Source organism: Hemicordylus capensis, chromosome 1, assembly GCF_027244095.1.
Source record: "Hemicordylus capensis ecotype Gifberg chromosome 1, rHemCap1.1.pri, whole genome shotgun sequence".
NCBI lineage: Eukaryota > Metazoa > Chordata > Lepidosauria > Squamata > Cordylidae > Hemicordylus > Hemicordylus capensis.
Genome location: NC_069657.1, coordinates 272,488,183 through 272,503,972, shown reverse-complemented (window position 1 = coordinate 272,503,972; position 15,790 = coordinate 272,488,183). Strand labels below are relative to the sequence as shown.

The 15,790-nt window shown below is 47.2% G+C and overlaps 1 protein-coding gene across 11 annotated transcripts in view; it reads right to left on the bottom strand.

Annotated features, from left to right (window-relative positions):
• The window catches only part of PUM2 (pumilio RNA binding family member 2), a 103,311-nt gene that overhangs the window by 63,691 nt on the left and 23,830 nt on the right, over window positions 1-15,790 (bottom strand). For all 11 annotated transcript variants that reach the window (XM_053285254.1, XM_053285244.1, XM_053285247.1 and 8 more), the window contains exons 3-5: window positions 13,740-13,845; window positions 13,307-13,494; window positions 11,059-11,231 (exon numbers count right to left, since the gene is read on the bottom strand). In XM_053285254.1, coding sequence (XP_053141229.1) covers window positions 11,059-11,231; window positions 13,307-13,494; window positions 13,740-13,845 — 467 coding nt within the window. The remainder of the gene's footprint in view (window positions 1-11,058; window positions 11,232-13,306; window positions 13,495-13,739; window positions 13,846-15,790) is intronic.

Here is a 15,790-nt window from a genome sequence, read left to right as displayed (position 1 = left end):
TAACTGCTTAGGGTCATGACTTAGTTTGATAGATCATAGCCAGCCCTTACATTAAAGAGGACAGGGCTTGTTCTACGTAAAAAAATAGTTTTTTTAAAATACCATTTTGCTTTTTAAATAATAAAACTCATTTAATATTTTGGAAATAATTATTTATTGCTCAATTAAGGGTTATTCTGTCCTATGGTTCTACTTCCAACTGATGAGTACCAACAACTCATCTGGTCTGCGGTTGATGTTAAAACGCTAGATTGGTAAATGGAAATAACCACGGCTATCCAGAATTTAATACTAGATGAGCAGATTAATCTGGTGTACACAATGGGGACCGTGCTGGATGAACTGCGGTGGGGACCTCTCCCAGGGTTTTCCATTCAGCACAGCCCAGATCAGGTGGGTGGGGAGAAGGAGTTGCAGTGGCCTATTGTGACACCATCCCCTTGTCCAAGCACCCCATGCAGCAGTCATAAGCATTCTGTATAGGATCCTGGGTCAGAATAGGGATTCTACTGGTGTACCACACACCTCACTGTTCAATAGTCTCCTAGCCTACACTAGCTGGGGTACTCTCCAATGTGGTATTAGAGTATTTCACATTGATTGTGCTGGGGGACTTCAACGTTCACACTAAGGTTTGCCTCTCTGATTGATTTTGATTGATTAAGTGCTGTCAAGTCAGTGTCGACTCTTAGCAACCACATAGATAGATTCTCTCCAGGATGATCTGCCTTCAACTTGGCCTTTAAGGCCTCTCAGTGGTGCATTAATTGCTGCTGTAATCGAGTCCATCAACCTTGCTGCTGGTCATCCTCTTCTTAGTGATGTCCTCTTCTAGTGCGGCTCAAAGTTTCATGGCCTCTATGGGGCTTGTAGGGTATGTTTGGAACCGATTAAGTTCGAACTCAAACTGGATTCAAACCAGCCTGGACTGGGTCCAGCCGAACCAGGTCCAGTCCGGTTCAACCACCAAACTAAGCCAAACCGGTTTGGGGGATATACTTGTAAAGGGGAACCTGGCAAGGATTCCCCTTTATACACAAAGGGGCATTCACGAGGGGATGGCAGCGACAAGAGGGGGGTGGAAGGAAGAAACACTGGTCTTACCTGTGAAGGGTTCTTTTTCGCAGTGTCTGATTTCATCCATGATAGTGGGTAGTATTCCAGATTATGCCTCAGAGACAGGAAGTTAGTTTTGAAGTTGTAGCTCATATCCAGTAGTTAGGTAGGCATCCCCCAATAGCCCAGTTTCGGACTGCTGAGCCAGGTCCCAGCATCAGCCAAAAAAGGAACGTGTAAGCATAGCAAGAACAAGAGCGAATCACTTAGCAAGAGGAGAGAAGTCCCAGTGGAAGATAACCTAGTCAGCAAAGGACCCAGAGTAAGCATCCGGTGGATAGGAATCTGAGAAACCCCCATGTGCCGTCACCTACCACAACTGCGCCCAAGCCTACCCCAAGAAGTTCTAGAGTCCATGGGAGGGCTGGATGAAATCAGACACTGCGAAAAAATAACCCTTCACAGGTAAGACCAATGTTTCTTTTTCCGCATTTGCCTGATTTCAATCACGATAGTGGGACATGCCCAAGCTTAAGAAGGGTATGGGGAGGGAAAGCAGACGATCAGACCACCAACTGGAGAAACAGTGCATGCCATGGTAGCTTGGTCCAAGTGGGAAGAAGCTATTTTGTAGTATTAGATTAATGGGGAAGCGGAAGCCCATGTGGCTGCCTTAGAAATAACCTGGAGTGGTTAGTTGAATCGCTGAGAAGGATTTAGAGCTGAGAAGGTGGCCAATTCGCTGGCATTGCACGTGGAGTGGGCAGTGATGCCCCTAGGGCCTGGAAGGAGTAGAGCCTGATAAACCAGACAGATGATGGCCTTGAACCACTTCGGTAATGTGGACTTGGACCCTTGTGACACACAGAAGTGGGATGAAAGGGAATGAAGAGGGAGTCCGAACTACGATGAGGCTTGGATGCCTCAGGTATATGCAGAGGACCCTGTGCATGTCAAGGGTGTGCCATGGTCTCTCTTTGGGATGCTCAGGCTACGGACAAAAGGACGGGAGCACTACCTCCTAAGATCCAAGAAGGAGGGATTGATTTTCAGGATGAGGGTAGAATTCAGACGGAGAATCACCCCGTCCTCACTGAGGTGCATAGTTCATTGAGTGCCAACAGAGCTCTTAATTCAGATATTCACTGTGCAGATAAAATGACCACCCAGAAAGCACCTTACAGGAGAGGATCCTCAGGGGTATAGCTGTAAGGGGCTTGAAGGGGGAGAGTGAGAGCATAGAGGACCTTGTTTAGGTCCCAAGCGGGGAGCCTATGAACTGGAGGAGGAACCAGGTTAGTGACCCATCTGAGAAGACGTTTCAGGTGCAGATGTAAAACCAATGGGGGCCCTGTATGGACAGGTCCAGGATAGACGCCCGGGCCAAAACCTGACTGTGCAGTTTGGTGGGTTGGACCCCCATCCCTAGGCCTTCTTGGAGGAACAAAAAGACTTCGGGAATACCCACTGAACTTGGGGAAAAGGTGTTTCCTATGCGCCCATCTGGAGAAGGCCAACCCGGTGGCTTGGTAAATTCTGTTGGTTGATGGTCTCCTGAATGCCAAGATGGTATCCTGCACTGCCCTAAAATAACCGGCGCGTCTCAGATAGGACACTCAACTTCCATGTGCACAGATAGGACCATACCGATACGGATGAGTAAGGACCCCTGAAGAAGGTCCTGATGCCAGGGAAGAGACGCCGGGTCCAAGATGGAGGACATACAAGGTATGGGAACCATGGCATCCTGGGCCCTCAAGGAGTGACCAGGACCATGATTGCCCTTTCTAGGATCATCCTCTGCAGGACCCTGCCCATGATGGTAGTCAGCAGGAAGGCGACCAGGAGGCCAAGGGGCCATGAATGTGCCGATGTCCTCTGCTAGGAGGGAATGGAATCTGGTGAGGAACCTGAGTAGTGGGTGGTTGACTGCAAGGCAAAGAGATCCCCGACTGGGACTTCAAAATCCTCCAAGATCTGTAGAAAGACCTCCTGGGATAGGGTCCACTCTGCCGGATCGACCATCTGATGACTGAGCCAATCCACCTACAGGTTGGTCGTGCCGCTGAGATGTTCAACCGTGATGGAGGCAAGGTGCTTCTCCGCCCAGGTGAACAATAGAGTCGCTTCCCGCATCATGGAGGGAGAGCTGGTGCTGCCCTGGATCATGATGTATGCCCTTGCGGCCACATTGTCTTGCGGACTAATGCATGCCGACCCAAAAGAAGAGGGAGGAAGTGGACTAGGGCGAGCTGGATGGCCTGCAGCTCCAGCAGAATGATGTTCAATGAAGTCTCTTCATGTTAGGCTTGTGTCCGTGTTCACCGAGGTCCTGTGAGGGTCCGAGAACAGCATGCCTCGGAGGGTAGAAGGTCCATCAGCCTAGGGAATGTAAGACCTCCAATGGGAGCGTGACATGGGACGATCAGCCATTGGGGAGGGTGGGAGTGTCAGCACACCCCAGGGGTGGACTCCAGACAGGATATCATTGATCTCAGAAGTCGTACCAGGAGGGTGACGTCTGTCCATGGACTGGTCAGAAGTAGGTGGATAGTGATGTCATCTTGAGGCAGCATTCCGGTGACAGTGCAACCATTCCTAGAAGGCGCTGAAGTGGACTCCCAGGTGTTGGGGGGCCTGAGACGGGGTAAGGTGGCTCTACTGTGCATGACTCTGAATCCGTGAGACCCCAGGAACTGGAGGGTCCTCTGAAAAGTCCTGGCGGGCGTGGAGGAGGGCAGAGGATCGGATCAGCAATTGTTTAAGTGTGGATGGACATGAAGGGTTTCCACCCACATCCTTGCTATGAGGGCCACAATAACCTTGGTGAATACCCTTGGGGTTGAAAATAGCCTGAAGAGTATTGCCTTGTACTGAAAGTGATGATCGAGGAACTGAAACCGAAGGAACTTACAGTAACCCGGTTGATGGGAATATGGAGGTAGGCCTCTGACAAATCTATGGATGCTAGGAACTCTCCCTTCCTTACTGCCTCCTTGATGGTGAGGAGGAAATCCATCCTGAAGGGTCTCTTTCGGACAAAGCGGTTTAAGTGCTAGATATCCAAATCTGTCCTCCATGATCGGTCCTTCAATTCTCCTTTTTTTTTGGACTAGAAAAAGCAGAGAATACGCTCCTGGAAATGCTCTGCCATATTTTGCTCGGATTCATGGTGTAAGAGGTAGGAGTGTAGGAGTCATGTGGCTGAACAGTGAATTCCAACGGAGGCCCCGGTTGACAGTGTCGAGCACCCATGCCTCTGCTGTCGAGTGGCTCCAAGCTGTTGAGAAGAAATCGTAGCTGGCCTCTGAGGGGCAAGGAGTCATTGTTTCCTGCCCTGCGTAAGGCCAGACCTGAAGGGCTGTCAAGGGGACTGGTTCCTGTTGTCCCTCTGAAAATGCAACTGCTGATTTTGCTTTTGTCGGGGGCTCTGTAGTTGTAGTCAAATTGGCGGGAGTCTCTGAGGGATAATATGATGATCTATAGTACAACCTATAGGGATGAAAAGGGTTTTAAGCAAATCTACCCGGCTGGGAATAGTCTATGCGACACCAGCAGGGCTTTTTCTGCCCATGGTTTCAACCAAGACTGGTTCCAGGGATTCCTCTAAATGCTTGGACCTGGTAAAGGAAGAAGAAGCTAGGCTGAGCTTGGACCAATGGTCGGCTGTCCAATTCTTCAACCAGAGACTTCTCCTAAGAGCTACTCCAGGAGCCATGGACCTAGATGCATACTGAATACAATCCAGACTGGAGTCGGCCATGAAGGCTAAGGCCTGGCCAATCTGTTGATGCGCAGTATAAGTTGTTTATTTTCGGGAGGTACCAGTTGGATCAACTCCTTAGCCTCTAGAACCGAGGCCCAAGCGAAAAACGAATTGGCGGCTGCCGCCTTAATGACCATAGCCCAACCCACGTGAACCTTGTGAAGAAGGGGGCCGGGCTTTTTGTCTTCAGGAATCTTCATTGGTTTGACGCCCTCCTTGCACATGACCGTTCCCGAGACCAATAGGGCCACTGGAGCATCTACCGTTGGGGAGACCAAAAGGAACATAAAATCATCAGGCAGAGCATATACATTCTTGGGGGGGAAAACTGGTGTTGGTTTGGGAGCAAAGGGAACCTCCCCTCCTCCCACACGGTGTCCCTGAAAAGAAGGGGGGGAAGTGGGGGAGAGGAAGCTGAGGCGGCTGGAAAAACCACCTGGTCTAGACCAGGTTGGGACGGGGGGGGGGGAGGCAACAGATTCAGGAGGTATGTCCTGTATGGCCTCGCGTGCCCTTGCTGACAAAAACTTCAAAATCAGCCAGTAGGAAAAATCAGGTATGGCTGAGGGAGGAGGGTTATTGGGTGAGAACGAAGGAGCGAGCTCCTGACTGGGAGGAGGAATGGGACCCTCTTCAGACGAGGTACCAGGGGACACTGACAAGGCAGGTCTTAGATTTGCGGTGCCTGGGTGATTTGAAACAATCAATCTGGTTGACACAATATTTTTAATCTGTCCTGCTCTTCCTCCAAGGAACCTAGAGCAGTGTACATGATTACTTATGTTTAACTTCACAGCCACCCTGTGAGGTAGGTTAGGCTGAGAGATACATGACTGGACCAGAATAACCCAGCGAGTTTCATGGATGAGTGGAATCACTCCCCTGGAAGGGCTGGAGTCCGAGGAGGAAGAAAGAAGCAATAGGTTTATCAGCATGCGTAGGGGCCATCACAGATGCACTCGGGAGGGATGATACTTCAACTCTAATAAAACCCTTAGGTAGGACTCAAACTCAGGAGCCGGCTGGGTGCGTAGGTTCCCCGCTGGGGTTAGAGGGTTACTCATGTTCTCCTGTGGCTGGTACGGTTGTCCTTGGCCAATCACCACCAGGGCAGGCATGGGCCTGATAGAGCTGTGGGTTCCTGGCTGGGATGCAGGAGGAATGACCGGAGAACGGATTCCCCCTCCCCCTGAACACCGCCAGAGCCAGATATTGCGGGCATACACAGTTCGCCCGTCCCGGTGCACAGAGATGATGAGCTGCCATGCCCTTGAAGAAGAACATGAGGGCTACGCTGCGGTAATCACTGTTTGCATACAGCCTGCAAAGGCAGGCGCTCACTCAAAACACGCTACTGGCACTTTCATTTTCCCTTTGCGAAGCTTGTGTTTTTCCTGAGCTGCCTTTTGTTTCTTGGGGGGCTTGCTGGTCTCCCCTTGATTGCTTTCTCCCTCGTGCACCCTGGACTTTTTGTGTGCCTGGCAGGGCGAAAACGGAGGCCACCAGCATCAGAGGAGCGCTCCCAGGCAAGTGAGGGAGATAGGAGGCTGACGCACCCATTGGAATGGCTGGTGTCGGGGAGTGAGGCCACTTACCGCCACAAGGTCCCTTTCGCAGGATCTCTCTTTAGTGGGGAGGTCCTTTGATTCGGGTGGTTTCCCTCTCATAGGGAGCCCCCCAAGAGATCACCAGAATGAGCCGCTTCCATTGGGAACACTAGCATCGAGTGCCTAGTGGCTCCGTTCAAAAACGAAAGTAGAAAATAACCCCAGCACAAAATGGTCGAATATGAAAGAAAAAAAATGAGCTTTTGACAAAAGAGGACTACCAACTCCCTTCCTACCCTCACACGGAGAAGTAAGGGGTGAGGGGAGTAAGGAATATACGAAAGCAGGCAAGCCCTGCAATTTGCAGAGCTCTTTGGAAGCATGCTGTCCTGAGGCGAGACAGGAAGGCACTGGGCTATTGGGAGACACCTACCTAACTACCAGATATGAGCTACAACTTCACAACTAACTTCCTGTCTTCAGGCATGATCTGGAATACAACCCACTATCATGGATGAAATCAGTCAAGCGCAGAAAAAGTTGCTTACTTACCCGTCACTCGCCACTGCTCACCCTCCCAATGCAGCAAGTGCGCTTCTCCCTCCTTTACCGAGCCACTGGTTCAGCAGCGGCTCAGTTATAATTAGTGTCTAGGTAAAGGAGGGGAGAATGCGCTTGCTGCACTGGGAGGCCAAGCAGCAGAGAATGGCCTGGGTAAGCAGCTTCCCCGCCCCCACTGCCACAAGAATGCCCCTTACGATCCCAAACTGCTCAAACTGCCCCTGGTTTGGTCCGCAACTGAACTTTCAAACTGGCCCCAGTTCGAAACAAACCGTCCGTGCACACCCCTAGGGCCCTGTCCCAATCGGAAACTGGCCCAGTCTATGTAGCAGGACCTGGTGTTTTCTACTGGATGGAATAAAAGGCTGATGGTAGCCCCTTTGTCATGGTCAGATCACTACCTACTGTGGTTTAGACTAACCAGAACAGAGCCTCTGCAGGAGTGGAGGACCTATTAAAACAGTCTGCCCCCAAATTGATTCAGATAGTTTTCTAATGGCTTTGGGGAGTTTTCCAGCTGCCAGGGCTGGTAATCTTGTCAAGGGATTGATCAAGTTCTAGGATAAGGAGATAACCCTTGCTGTAGACAGGATTGCACCTGTAGACCTTTTTCCCAGGTTGCAGAGCCCATGCAGCTCCTTGGAACTGAGTGCACTGAAGAAACTGAGACGACAACAAGAGTGACAGTGGAGGAAAACTCAGGATAAATCTAACAAATGCAGGCTAGGTCCAATTTAGGGACTACTCTGTAGCACTACCTTTCCGCCTCCATTGTGGCAGAGATACCTAGCTGAGGTATTTTATTTATACATTTATATCCTTCTCTTCCTCTAAGGAATACAAGATCAAGATTACATAGTTATGTTCTGGATAGTTAAATGACTATTCCAAACTGGCCTCCAGGGCAAGGCAGAGGAACTCTCAAATATCTGTTGTGACCAGTTTGCAAGACATTTTGGAAATAAAACCACTCATATCCCTTCCAAACCAACTCCACAATGAATGTAGTTCCAGAAGAGACTGTCACATCATGAGCCTATCCTTTGTTGGGGATTCTTTTCAGCTGATGTTGCCCGAGAACATGCACAAGATTAATGAGTGTGTGAGGCTGACAACCTGCATGTTTGACCCTTGCACTTCTTGGCTGCTTGAAGCAAGAAAGGGACTAGCCAAGTGAGTGGGATGTAGTGAATGCCAGTGCCATTGACAATATAGCGAACCCCAATGTGAGGCAATTGTAAGACCACTTCTGAGGGAAATAACACAGCACCATCTCCTACTATATTAATAATAATTTCTTTCCAGTCTCAGATTTGTCAGTCTTGGGCAAACTGTGCATGATAGTGAGCCAGCTCCAGGGGTTCCAGGATTAATCAGATTATCTGGATCCTTTTCAGTGGCTTTGGGCCTTGTTTCAGTGCTGAAACAATGTTGGTCACCCTGACTGATGATCTGTACTACAAGCTGGGGGGTGGGGGGGAGGAGTGCATCTTTGTTGGTTTTGCTTGGCATCTCAAGGGTTTTCAGTACCACTGACTATGGTAGCTTTCTGGGCCACCTTTCTGGGGTAGAGATTGGAAGCACTGTATTGTGGTGGTTTCCAGTCCTTTCTTGAGAGCAGGTCCCAGAGAAATTTCAGCTCAAGACTTTGGTCACTGCTATACATGTGATCTCCCCCACACCCCAAATGCTTTTTAACTTTTATGTGAAACCATCAAGAGAGATCTGGAAATCTGAAATTTGATGTCATCTCTTCCTTGCATCTGATCAAGTTCAGGACTGGTGTCTGGAGGCAGGGAAGGCCTGGATGTGGGCCAATAAACTAAACTTAATCATGACAAGACAGAGGTTCTCCTGGTCAAGGAAAAGGCTAATCAGGGAATATGTTTCAACAGGTTCGGGATGGGGTTGCACTCCACTTGAAAGCTCAGGTTAAGAGTTTGAGAATACTCCTTGATCCAGGGTGGATTCTGGATGTCTAAGGTAGCAACCATGGTGAGGGCTGCCTTTGCCCAGCTTAGGATGGTGTGCCAACTGCACCCATTCCTCAACAAGTTGTTCTAGTAAGAACTAATCTGCCTACTTTCCTTTCACTATCCCTACAAGTGGACTAAATTTGATTCAAATCAGTTAGGTGGTTCACACGTTAGCCCAATTGTGGTCAAATGTTCAGACATCCACCATCTTGGATCAGGGTGGATGACATCATTACAAACTACACCACTGAGATGTCCCTACTCCTGTAGCAAATTTGGTTCATATTGGTCCAGGCATTGATAAATTGATTGCAGACATACACACGGAATGCTGAGTGATCTCATAAGCCTACTGGAAAGTAATAGGGGTGTGTCCGAACCAGTCCGGAGACCATTCTAAAGAATGGCCAAACTGCCAGACCGGTTTGGGACCGGGCTGGTTCGGGTCCAGGTGGGGGGTATTTCTTTAAGGGCGGGAGGGCTTGCTTCCCCCTCCCGCCTCTTTGCCCCCACCAGAGGCCGTATTTAACAGAGTAACGGGGGCGCTGGAAACCAGCCGCCCCCGCCCCCAGCGGATTAGAGGAACTACCACTGCCGCCACTGCCGCCCGCCCGCCAGCCCTCCCTCCCAGCTGCCCGCCCGAGTCCTCACCCGATGGCTGCTTTAACCAAAGAGAGGAGCTCACGAACAGAGCTGCTCTCGCTTTGAAATCCTGCAGGCGAGTGAAGGAGGCAGGCTTTGCGCGCGCGCATGCGCGCACCACAAGGCACGCCGATCGCCGGAGGCCCGATCTACCCGCCGGGAAAAGGCCGGGTAGACCGGGCCTCCGGCGATCGGAGGCCCGGTCTACCCGGCCTTTTCCCGGCAGGTAGACCAGGCCTCCAGCGATCGGTGTGCTTTGTGGTGCGCGCATGCGCGCAAAGCCTGCCTCCTTCACTCGCCTGCAGGATTTCAAAGCGAGAGCAGCTCTGTTCGTGAGCTCCTCTCTTTGGTTAAAGCAGCCATCGGGTGAGGACTCGGGCGGGCAGCTGAGAGGGAGGGCTGGCGGGCGGGCGACAGCGGCGGCAGTGGTAGTTCCTCTAATCCGCTCGGGGCGGGGGGGGGCGGCGGCTGGTTTCCAGCGCCCCCGTTACTCTGTTAAATACGGCCTCTGGCAGGGGCAAAGAGGCGGGAGGGATAAGCAAGCCCTCCCCGCCCTAAAAGGAAGGCCCCCCTTCGGTGCCGGTCCGGACTGCTCCGGACCGTGCACATCCCTAGAAAGTAAGCTAAAAGGGTATTTTTGGCCATGGTGACACATGCTTTGGTCACCTAAAGACTGAAGCACTGCAACATGTTCCTGGGGCTGCCCTTGAAAAGCATTCAGAAACCTCAGTTAATGCAGAATATGGCAGTCCACTTGATCACATAACACCAAGTGATCCCTAGTTGCACTGGCTTCTTGAGTTTCTGAGTTCAATTCAAGGTACTAGTTATTACCAGTACCTAAAACCTTTAACTACTCAGGTCCAAAGTAGCTGAAGGAACACTTCCCACCAAATGAAAATGCCCACTCCTTACACGGTAATCTAGGGAGTTTCTTAAGGACATTCCATTACTATCTGAAGGACAGTTGGAGAGTACACAAGAGAAGGCCTTACTTATCAGCAGCGCCCATTTAGAATTCTATGCACTTTGGAGTAAGCCCCAGAAAATACAGTGAGATAATCATGATGCATTAAAGTTAGGTGTGCACGCACGCAGACACACCATCATTGCTTCCCCAACTCCTCACATCTAGATGGATAAAATGTCTTCTGTTCAACCCCCACATCATGGTTGACTACTGGAGGCTATAAGCCTGACTAGTCGTACTTGTCATGTTTTAATCAAATTTTCTAGGCTTTAAATTTGTTTTTATCCATCTCTAAGTCTCTGGGGTGAAATTCAAAACAAGCTTAACACAGTATGGCCTTTGTTGTGTTTTATAGCTTGCAAAGCCAGCTAATGGTACTATTCTAAAGTGCTACTTAAGATGAGTTTCTCGAGATGCAACACATAAGAATGTGAATAATCAATCTGAAAATGAAGAAAGCTTTAAACTTGATATACACCAGGGTTTAAAAAAATTCCTAAAGATTTACACGTCATCTTGAGAAAAAATTTAAGGGCTTACTTAAAATCTTTGCAGTCAGCATCCATTCCATTTGGCAAACCTCTGCCATTTATTTTAGTAACATCATCATCATCTCCTTGTTTAAGATCTCTGTTTTTGTCTTCTTCAAATGGAGAAGCCTTGCCTTTCTGGTCTCCTTTCTCAGATCCATCTGTTTCAGCTTCTCTAGTGCCCTGGCAGGGCGGAGGAGGAGAGTGTATTTTATTTGGAATCTTTTAACAGAATATAAAAGCATTCCTATATGCTAATCTAATCAAATTCTACATTATATGGCATGGAAACACCACTGAGCCAAAATGCACTTGGTCAATACCTTGTCAAGTTTCAACCTTTTGCAAAGTATATTGGATTGGATCCAGACCTCGCATGAGGGGAAGGAAGCTCACACAAGGGAACTTTACTACCTGCTAAGGATGTGCACGAACTGGTTCGGAGGCCATTATGGACCTCTGAACCGGTTTGAAGGACCAGAGGTTTGGCTGGTTCAACGGCGAGGGTGGTGGTGTTTACATTTAAGTAGCAGTGAGAGTGCTCTTAGCCCCCAAACCAGCTGTTTTTCCCCTGCTGGCGCTGTGTTTAAAAACGATCCTGCAGGAGGGCAGTGTACCAAGCACTTCCAGTGTACGACGCCCTGGAGGTACACTGCTGCACCACTGGAATGTTTTTAAACACAGCACCAGTGCAAGAAATGCGGCAGCGGGGGTGTGTGGTAAGAGCACCCTCCCTGCTCCTTAAAGGTAACCCCCCCACCACCACTGTCGAACTGGCTGCTGGAGGTTCCGTGAGCATCCCTACTACCTGCTCCTCCCAAAACAGTCCCCTGTGCTTTCAAGAAGGTGCACTTTCGTGCTTCTGTCTGATTTTTGGCAGTTCCTTCTTTATCCTGCAGTCTCCATCTTGTATTTTCCTGAGGACCCTCTGACCCTCAAGAACAGCTTTTCAGAGGGTGCAGGAGACTACTGTGTGGAGAGAGTTCCTTTGCATGAGATTCCTTCTGCTTCAACAAGGTCTAAATCAAACACATTGTCAACGGATGCAAACAAGCGGTTATGACTGGCTCTTCTGTTAAACCTAACTACAGTGATGTGGCAAACTAATCTAATGCCACATACTATGTAACATGCAAAACTAAAATAGCTTCCATTTGTCATATGAAGCTCTAGCAAAAAGGCCTTTTAATGGTTAGTACATTATCCATTCTGTTCTCCCTAAATGTGAAAGAGTTTAACAAATGCAATATATAGTATTTTTTTACAGATACAGACACATTCTTGCTTAAACAGCGTATTTGTTAATGAGAAGACTGAACATGCAAATTATCTTCAGCTACAGGTAGGGGAACATTCAAACAACAAGAATACCACTGTTCCACAAGGGGGTGGATTCAACGGAGGGTGAGGGATACACTGTTCATAAGTACCCTGGGATTTGTAAAATTTCCATTTTCTCTTCATGTTGCACTGAAGCTGCTCCAGAATAAAACCCAGCTTTTGGGAGCCTATTTTCAGGGGAGTGGGGGACTCTAAAAAAAGCCATGGTGGGCACATGGCTGCCTGCATCACTTTGGATCCTCATTATTATCTTATTTGAAAATAAATCATGATTTCAAGGGAATTGCTTTTCACACAATCATCATTAAATAGTGCCTCACATGTACACAAGCATGCCATTCCTGTCTGTGTGTACATGCAACAGACAATACCCATTCCCTACCCAAAGTGCGCTCTCTCACAATTCAATTCATTTCAAGCTTGTAAAGACTTGGCTTTTTACCCAGGCTTTTACATAATCGTTTTTACTGCTGCTTCTGTGTGTTTTTATCTGTTGTATTGTTTTTATGCCTGTTTTTATATGTTTTTATATTTTTTGCTTGATGTTTTTATTGCCTTTTTATTGTATGTTTTAACTTTTGTAAACCGCCTTGGGGTTTTCTTTTAACGAAAGGCGGTATATAAATGGAAAAAATAAATAAATAAAAATAAATAAATTAAATAATCAATTTTATTACAGCCATAGGCCATACAAAAGACATAAAAAGCATTAAAACCAAATATTATACATAGTAAACAGAATAAAACAGAATAAAACAGTAGGCTCCTATAAAGTTGACCTTAAACAAGTCTCTCACAATTCAGAATGAGATCCAAGTTGGTTACTGCACTTAACTCCTAAACAAAATTGGTAGGCTAGTGCAGCCTAATTGATAACTTCAGTGTCTTTCCCCCCCTGCTGTAATCACATTACTTACAAAAGCTCCTTTCCTAAACCGGGAGTCCAATTTATCTGCTGGAGAGGAACTCAACACATATTCTACCATGCTCACGCCGAGGCCACCACTCTCTGATCGAGGAGATAAGACCGCATTTACTTCACTGTTTCCATGAAAAACATGTCCAGGCTTTCTCTGAACCATAATAGGCTGCGACATAGAGTGATCTGTTTTTTTTTAAAAAAAAGATGCAATTTACACCAACAGAGTGAACATTTAAAACTGCATTATTATCAACATGACAGTCATTAACATTACATTATATTAACATGATATTAAGCCACACTTGAATTTCTGTAAAGCTATCCTCACTTCAGAAGAGTTTAAATAATGAATTCTTTATTTTATTGTTTGAGCAAATTTGTGTAACGCCCCCAAACTTCAGTCTCTGGCCGGAATGCACATCACTTACGAGGCGTTCCCCAGGCAGTTTCTCTCCATTCATCACCAAGGAATATTCCTTTTTGTCCATCCTTGGCTGGATCATCTGGTTCCCAAAATTTTTTGGCAGGTAGCAGCTATGAGGAAATACCACATTTAACACTGATTAACTCTCACATAGTAAAATGACGTTTTTACAACCTTGAATATAAGAGTACTAATGGAAAGAAATCAGTAAAATCTCAGCTGTGTGTAAACATTCCTTTTTAATTAAACTTTCTATTAAGCATTAACAAAGCTCAAAGCTACAGAATAGTTCTGCACTAACAGAAATGATGCGCAGTTCAATCTAATAATATACCAATACACAAACTTCAGATAGTTCACAACTATCTCCAATAGATAAACTCCAATGCTTCATCCATTGACAAGAATCCAAGCACATCAAAAATAAGGACTAAATGGACCTAAGTAGAAGGACTAAATAGTAGTGATGTGCACGGAACCACGGAGATGCGGTTTGATGCCGGCGGGGGTGCCTCTTTAAGGGCGGGGGAGGGTGCACTTACCCCTCCCACTGCTTTCCCCCCACCGGCGCTCCATGGGGCGGCAGCGTACCTCCCTGCCACCCCTTCCCCCGTTCTTGGCCAGAAGTGGCTGGAATTATCGCCTGCGCACGCACACACAATGGGCACATGCGCAGGCGATACTGCCGGCCAAGAACAGGGGAAGGGGTGGCAGGGAGGTACACTGCCACCCTATGGATCTTGCTAAAAACGGAGCGCTGGTGGGGGGAAAGCAGCGGGAGGGGTAAGTGCATCCTCACCACCCTTAAAGAGGCACCCCCACTGGTGTCGAACCTTTGAGCCGGCGCCACCTTCAAACCGGTTCGGAGGCCTTTAGAATGGCCTCTGGACCAGTTTGTGTACATCCCTACTAAATAGACCTAAGTATGCAGACTGCAACTGATTACTGTCTTACTGATACAGGCAACAATGCCCCTAATGAAAGGTGTAAACTTGAGTTAAGTAGAGGCAACAACAACCCATAGCAAATAGACTGGTTTATACTTCCAGGCCCACAAAGATGCCGAAAATGACTAGTTTGGGGGGGATGTAAGGGTAACTTTCCTAAATAACACCTAAATAACTACCTGAGTCATTTGCATTGAGATATAAAACACTGAGATTGTATGTAAACTAATCTCACTATTTTAGTCAGGTGGAACTTAATGGCAGTATATATTGAGAATTATTTAGCATCCTATTCTGTATGATTTCCAAGTTACTAATTAAAAAACAGAGCCTCCAAATCCTGCACATTGCGATATTCAACATTCAGGAGGGTAATGTGTATTAGTTGTTCAAGATGCAGCCCTTTTCAAGTATGTCTCTTGAATCACAAGGGTTGGATTTGTTGTTTGTTTGCTTGTTTCAAATTAATCTCATTTTCATTGTTTTCTTATTAGTTTTGTATAGGAAGATTTATCCTGCTGACAGTATATGGAACTTTAGCATCCTGTTATGTATACACACAGGGTTACTAAGTGACTAATCTAAAGCCAGGAAAGTATGCCAGCTATTTCAATAGATTGAAATGTTCTGACTTAAAGAAAATTACTGGCACAATTCTGTGCAGTTACATTATTAAACTGAAGTAGATGCTATGTTCTGCGATAAGCACCTGCTTTTAAAAAAAGTATTTTGCAGCTAAAAGGCAGAACTACGATGAAAGTTGTGTCTAAGGTTTAATAAACTTGTGTGCATTTTGATGTACGAATCTTTCCTTGAATGTCTGGACTGTAATAACTAGCTCATTTCGCATCCTTCTCATTTCAACAATGGCTTTGCACTACATGAATGAGCCAGTTTGTATGTTACCGCTGCTCATGAGATTAGGAGAAATTAAGCTTCCCCCGCTAATTTTTTTTTTTTAAACCCCAACCCCAAAAAACAACCACTGTTCTGCACCACATACTCATGGAACTGCAGTTTGTTGAAATCCATAGTTAATAAACAGGGTTTCAACATTGTTTGATCTTGGATTGTTTTAACAAGCTAGAGTTAGCACAAACAACAGTTT